Raw genomic sequence first — 7,533 nt, forward strand, 5'->3', positions numbered from 1 at the left:
CAACCTTTTTCACACAGAGGGTGGTACGTGTATGGAATGAGCTGCCAGAGGAAGTGGTGGAGGCTGGTACAATTGCAACATTAAAGAGGCATTTGGATGGGTATATGTATAGGAAGGGATTGGAGGGTAATGGGCCGGGTACTGGCAGGTGGGACTAGATTGGTTGTGCTATCTGGTCAGCATGAATGGGTTGGACCGAAGGGTCTGTTTCTATGCTGTACATCTCTATGATATACACATTCAAACGATTCCTACTACCAAATGTGAATTCATAGAATCATAAAATTTTACACTGCAGAAGTAGGCCACTCAAGTCTGTACTGGCTTCTGAAACAGCTACCCAGCTAGTCCTATTCTCCAGCTCGATCTAACTTTTTCGCTGACAACTTTAAAGTTGTGGCCCCTACTACTGAGAAATCAACTAATTGAAACCGAATATCCTTCTTTACCCTGTCAAAATGTTCATAATTTTGAGCACCTCAATAATTGGCATTCTTTATTTTCTGAGTGTGGTAACTTCAATCTTTTAAACTGCCGTTTGGTGTGGTTTGATTTCCTAGATACACTCACTTTTTGGCTTTTCTGCACAGTTATGATTCTGTGATTCCTTTGGTCTTCATTTAACTCCATGCGAAAAAGGTCTTTTCACTTTGAGCATGAGTTTTCCCCAGATTGCTACATTGCTGTTTGATGACATTTTAGCCTCCAGTTGCTCTTCTGTCCTGAAACCAGGTAGACCCAAAATGTGCAGTCTGTAAAACTTGAGGGCAGTCTGTAATCTGGTCTTGATAGTGGTGGCTTCTGCGTGCATCCTCATGACAATGTTATATAGCTCATGTGAGTCTCAATCTAGAAATGCTAACGAGTTGACTCAGAGGCCACATTCTCTTTCACCTTAGAACTAGCTAGACAGTTTCAAGCACAGCCACTTTTATGCTCGCTTTCTCAAATGTTTGACACTTGAGACTCTTAGTCTGTACAGTTGATCCACAAGCTGCTGCCACCAGAGTCTGATGTGCTATGACACATCTAGAACAAATACAACTAGAACCTGTGCCCCCTGGTCCAAAGGTGAGGACATTACCACTGTATCACAAGAACGCTCACAGGCTGCTGCCATAGTCACCAGCATAAATACTTTTCATCTCCTTCTTATTAAAACAATAAAAATCTTCCTTTTTTCTCTAACAAAGAAAGTACCCAGGCTTACTGTCAGACAGACTTCAAAACCGGCCACGTACCCTTTTTAATTTTACCTTGAATCAGAGACCGTTCCAAACATAGTCTTTTCCACCTCAAATATGAATGTCTTTGGATGCCAGCTTGTACCAGGTCCAAAAGGACCTGAACTGTTAAGGAGATGTTTGTTTTGCTTCAGCCACAGAATTTTCAATGCAAGCTGAAACTGAACCCCTCTGATTCAACATGGGCTCCCTTATGTGCAGTATAGCATGTATAATGGTGGAGTTTGCAGAGTTGGTTTTAATAAGACTAAGATGGGGAGTAGCTGAATGTGAGTGGATGGATCCAATGCGGATGATATTTTGCTGTGAGCAGTGTTGAAGTGAGAGGATGATATGTGATGTTTAAATCAAAGACAAACAAGACCACCATTTTGTTTTGTTTTGATTGTCTTTGTAAGCATTTATCAGGGATTATTCCCCGAGCTCAGTTCCTGTCATCATTAATCGCCTTGTTTTTGCTGTCACCAATATTTATCTATTAATCTGTATTGATTTTGTTAAGTGATCATTTCTCTCTCGTTTAGGTGTTCCTGAACATTCCTTAACTCCACCTTTAAATTTGTCTGACTGCCCCCCTCCTTCCTCAGACTCCCAGGCTTCCACTGAAGATGGTTCTGGTTTGGAACTATGCTACCTGCTTGCTGAAATTAATGCATTAAAGATGAATATTAGTTAATGTTGCAAACTAACATTTTAAAACTGGAAAAGGAAACTAATCTCAGGCACCACAGGCATGTAATACTTGCTTTATTTTCCCCAGCGAATATTGGGTATGGATGCATGCACTTGGATTGTAAGGAAAGTTGTGAAGTGATATTTTATCCTGAAAACATGTTATGCTAATATCGGTCTGATCTAATAAACAGGTGCTGGTTTAGGATTTAGAGACTTTCTAAATGAACTGAAGGTCAAGCTGCATTGATGCATACTTATCAATGAAATTTAAGCCCACAATCTTTTTGAATTGCAGAGATTGTATCTTTCCATTTTCATCACCAGAATGTTATCTGGCTTACCTTAATGTTTATTACATTAAATATTCAATTGTGAAGTACCTGGATCTGTGAAGCTTCTGGTAACAATCCGTGATCATCTTTAGCTTGCCCTAATGCTATTTTAACAATGGTGTGGTATACTGGATTGAGGGTGCGATGTGTGGGAGCACTCCTCCTTGGGCATCATTTTCAATCCCAGCTTAACAGGGCTTTCCCTCAGGCTCGTTTGTAAAGTGTGTTCGGATTTGCATGATCTGGTTATGAGAAGTATGAGACAGCTTAGAGCAGCCTAAACTGGAAATGTTGTGAGCCAATGGTAATTGGATTTTTGAAGTTGTTAGATTTCCAGATGAGTTCACTGTAAAATGAGAGCACACTATCAGCAGTGTGCACCTACTGCCAACACTGAGCAGCATTCTTGTTCCACTGCCCAAAACTGTCTGAGCACAAAATTTTCAGCAGGACGTAGCAACTTCACTATTTTGCTCAAACAGGCAAATGTTACACTGAGCAGGTTTAGATCAGAATTGTAACTAAAATTTGTTTCCATTTAAGTTGAAGGTTTTTATTTTCCATTGATTATTGACATTTTGATTTGAAGATTTTCAAACTCTGAAACTCCAGACCCAAGCCAAGAACATTCTTTTCTAATAAAACTCAATAAATTGATGCAAGTTCTCTCATCCCAATATCTACTTTCAGGATAAAATATATCTAAGATATGCATGGTGTAAAGGGCTGTTCAAGACAGTTACCAGTGCTGTACCTGGACTCCTCCCTCAAAGATGTTGAGTTTTATTTTCTTCCTGCAGTTGTAGACAAACGCTCTACATCCACCGGCAGCCTCACAAAACAGGCACGGCCTGAGATAAGCAAGCGTCTGTCTTCATCTTCAACAGCACTTCCACACTCTCCTGACAAAAGTAAGTGAGCTGTTCCTGGATTTGCGCGCATGTTATAAATTTTGTTATAGATTTTAAACTTCAAAGTATTGTGTTACTCTTCAGCAGATGGCCATCCTGTAATTGAACTGTGTGTCTTCACATCAAGTTACAACGATAAACAATGGTAAACTGTTATCTCTCAAAGCTAGGGTGACTATTTAAATCAGAATAAGTGATTGCAAATGACTGATCTCTTGCTTGGGTTGAATGGACCACCATTAACACTTGATTCTTGCTATCCCTCACTCTCCTGTTGATCTCATTTATTCATGCAAACAGATGAATCTGTCTGTGAAGATGTGTGTTGAATGCAGTCAGCTTCAAGTGGTTAAGAAGGGCATGAATCTCTAAAAATTCCAACCTTCTCGGCCCTGTAAATCAGTAATGATTGGTCTCTTACCTTTATCTCAGTCCCAAGCTTCCCAGACCATTTTCTGAAACTGCCAGCTGCTGTGGCATTGACCACTGTTTATTGGCTCTCAATCGAAGAGAAATGTGATTCATCACTCTTTATCATATTTCTTGAAATGAAATTCTGTGAACAATGTTGATGTGATCTTAACATGCAGGAATGGTCACCACAGTGATTTCAGTAAAATGGTCCAGATATTTGTGTCTTTGCTGCTTTTGTGCGGAGCTCTGTCTTCTGAATGTTTCTGAATTGCAGAACTCAATTGGAGAATCTTTCCATAGATTACTTTAAAAATGCTTTACTATGTCTAATTTAATCACAGCCTAGAATGGTTACAGTAGCAGAATCCGTTTCTCTTTCTCTGCCATCGATGCCTCATTATTGTGACGACTACGACAATCTCCACTCAACCTTCTATCCTCTATAGAGAACATCCTCAACTTCTCTAATCTAAATTCTGAACTGTAATTTCTCATCACTTGAACCATAATTGTAAATTTTTTGTGCGTTATATCCATGATCATACCACCCTTCCGAGAGTCAGTGCCAGAACCAAATGCAATACTCTAGTTTAGATCGAACCAGGGTTTTAGAGAAGTTCATTGTAACTTCCTTGCTTTTGAAATCTCTTTATAAAGCCCAGAGTGCCATATATACTTTTAACCACTTTCTCAAACTGGCCTTCTACCTCTGGTACATCTCAGCTAGTGATGGCTTGTCAAATTGAAGTCCCAGCAGCCTCCACTGCTACCAATTTATCAAGTTTGTACCCCATGCAGTCTCTTGACTATGTACCCCTTCACTCTGACTTCTTCCTTGGTAAAGTCAGCTGTAAATAATTGATTTTGTACCTCACCCATGCCTCTTACCTTCAAGCAGTCATTGTAAGTTATTTTTTTGAAAAACCTTCTGGTTATCTTTGGATAGGCTCATTACTTTTAAAGCTGAAAGAGTTCTCCTTTTTTTCCAGTGATTCAGGTAAATCATTTTCATTTGTAAAAGCTGAGCCTGAATCTCTTCCAGTTTTTCATCACTTATGCAGAAAAATGAAATGCTACAATTTTAGAACAAGGAGGGTAAAAGTGTCTGACCACTTGAGAACCCAGGAGAACCTGAGAAATGAAATCCTGTTTGTGTAATACACTTCAGTTTCTAATGAATGCTCCCTTTTATCTCTTTCGTGAGAGATTTATGCAGCTTTGATAGAACAAAGAACAGTCTAGCACACGAACAGGCCCTTTGGCTCACCAAGACTACACTAATACATGTCTTCCTGAACTAAAAACTTTTTGCCTCTATGCAGTCCGTATCCCACTCTTCCCTGCCTGTTCAGATATCTGTCAAGATGCCTTCTGAACGTTGCTATTGTATCTGCTTCCACCACCACCTCTGGCAGCACATTCCTGGTACTTAACCATCCTCTGCAAAAAAAAAAGCTGCCTCTTCCATCTTTAAACTTTCGCCCTATGTCCCATAGTGAGTGGCATTTCTATCTTGGGAAGAAGACTCTGACTATACAGTCTCTCCATACCTCTCATAATTTTGTATAATGCCATGCCAAGTATCACTAATAAGTCCATATTTTTCCAAATGTGAGTAAAAATCTTCACCATTTAACTGCAGTTATTGTTTATCATCATGTTTCACTGTTGCAAATGCTGGAACTGAGTGGCTCATGTAATCATGGAGCTGAACCTAATCAGAAAGACAAGCTTGAAATCTCCTTGTCAATCTTTTGTACATTCCTCACTAATCTGTGAACTGAACTAACTCGGAGTCCTGGGACTGAGCAAGTGAATGGGCTGGTGACTTACACTTCTCATAGCCCACACTAGCTCACCTTCAATCTGATGGTTTTTCACAAATACTGTAACTGCTGCTTAAAGACTAAGCTGAAAAGCTTTTGTTGATTGATTGGGGAAAGTACATCATGATGTGGCAGACTTGTTATATATTGTTTTGTAAACCAGATTGTGATTATAAACATAAGTTGTTGTATTCAGAGTTAATGATGATCTATTCCTGGTCATGTTATTGAAGTGCTATGACAAAATTGAGGATCAATGAAGGCGGTTTGGCAAGTGAATAGTTATTGAGGCTTTCATTGTCCATCTCACCTGATTCTAAAGGTCATTTGATCCTCAAATTACCTGGTTAAGTATACAATGTCGACTGACAAATCAATGTATTGCTGAGAGAGCGCCGCACTGTTGGAGGGTCAGTCCTACAATCACCACTTGGCAGTTCGATGTGTCTCAATGTGCTCCGTCCACCTTGTGATGCAATCAGTTAGCAAAGAACTTCAATTACAGCAAGTGCCAGGTAATAGCAAAATCTCAATAATCCTAAGGTAAGAGAGACTTTGCATTTGTAGAGCACCTGCCATGGCTTTAGAATGCCCCAAAGCACTTGTAGCTCCTGAAGTACAATACTCTTCATGTGTTGCCACTGCTGTCGTGTGGATATAACCATTTTAAATACGGTGTTTCTCCGGCTGCTGAGTCGTGAACCTGGGAGTATAATCACAGGATGAGGATTGAGCGAGTTTTGAGAAGATTTGTAGCTTAGGTTGAGGTGTTGGATGTAGGCTTGCTCGCTGAGCTGGAAGGTTTGTTTTCAGACGTTTCATCACCATACTAGGTAACACCTTCAGTGAGCATTTGAATGAAGCACTGAAGCATTTACCACCTGCTGAGATAAAGGACAGAAAATGACATAATCAACCCAAGGAAACCCAACCGATAAATAGAAAGCGGGTTACACCACTAGTGCTTCAATCGGAGGCTCACTGAAGATGTTACCTAGTATGGTGACGAAACATCTGGAAATGAACCTTCCAGCTCAGCGAGCAAACCTACATCCATAAGGATTGAGCATTTAAGACAGATGTGACGTAACTCCTTCTCAGTACTGACCTTCCAACACTGCAGCACTCTCTCAGTACAGACCTTCTGACTGGCACAGCTCAGTAGTATACTTTTATTTTCTCTTATAGGCTGTGACCATCCCTACGTTGCTGCACAGCCCTTGAACTGAGTGGCTTGTGTGGCTGTATTCCAAATTTTACCCTTTGGTGGTGGGAACTGAACATGAGTTCCCAGGTGTTATGTGGGTGTCTGGATTACTAGTCCAGACACAATAGAGCTACACTTTGCTTTCCGAAGGAGTGCCAGTGTAGGGTTTGTGTTTCCTGGTGTGGAACCTGAAACCACAATCCACTGATTCAGGTTGAAAGACTTGCCCGCTGAGTCACAGCTGCCACTTTTTCTGATGCTAAGGTGAAATGGAATTGTATGGGTTTAAGGTATAGTTCTAGTTCTTGGGTTGTTGTCATTCATTAATCACTTGCCTTCAGTCATTTAACAGAATTTGAATTTGATTTTTAGGTGCGTCTTTGAAGAAAAGAAGTGCTTCATTAAACCGATTGGGTAGTAAAACCTCTCAACCAGAACAGAGTGTCTCCCAGGTGGAACAAGCAGGTGCAGGAAATGCTTTCTAGCCACATTTAACATGCTGTTTTGAATAATTGTGAATGTTGCATTCCACCTTTTAAGAAAAATCAGGCTCTCTTGCAGACATTTACTTGATCAGAGAATTATTTCAATAACGTTATTTCAATAACATAATAATTATTTCAATAACTGCATCCAGTTCTGGTTGCCCTATTATAAGAAAGATATGGATGCTTTGGAGCAGGTTCAGAGCTTTACCAGGATGCTGCCTGGACTGGAGGGCTTTTCTTATAAGGAGAGGTTGACTGAGCTCGAACTTTTTTCATTGGTGAAAAGGAGGAGAAGAGGGGACCTAATTGAGGTATACAAGGTAATGAGCGTGGGTTGGTACCTGGGATTTCGATGTTGTGGCTATTACAGAGACATGGGTAGAACAGGGACAGGATTGGCTGTTGCAGGTTCCAGGATTTAAATGTTTTAGTAGGG

At 40.3% G+C, this 7,533-nt stretch overlaps 1 protein-coding gene across 8 annotated transcripts in view; it reads left to right on the forward strand.

Moving 5' to 3' along the window:
* map7d3 (MAP7 domain containing 3) overlaps nucleotides 1-7,533 on the forward strand; it is a 92,316-nt gene that overhangs the window by 30,489 nt on the left and 54,294 nt on the right. For 7 of the 8 annotated variants that reach the window (XM_043714257.1, XM_043714258.1, XM_043714262.1 and 4 more), the window contains exons 6-8: nucleotides 1,769-1,861; nucleotides 3,052-3,162; nucleotides 6,982-7,074. In XM_043714257.1, coding sequence (XP_043570192.1) covers nucleotides 1,769-1,861; nucleotides 3,052-3,162; nucleotides 6,982-7,074 — 297 coding nt within the window. The remainder of the gene's footprint in view (nucleotides 1-1,768; nucleotides 1,862-3,051; nucleotides 3,163-6,981; nucleotides 7,075-7,533) is intronic. The other variant, XM_043714263.1, reaches the window with a different exon arrangement.

This window comes from Chiloscyllium plagiosum, chromosome 24, assembly GCF_004010195.1.
Source record: "Chiloscyllium plagiosum isolate BGI_BamShark_2017 chromosome 24, ASM401019v2, whole genome shotgun sequence".
Lineage (NCBI taxonomy): Eukaryota > Metazoa > Chordata > Chondrichthyes > Orectolobiformes > Hemiscylliidae > Chiloscyllium > Chiloscyllium plagiosum.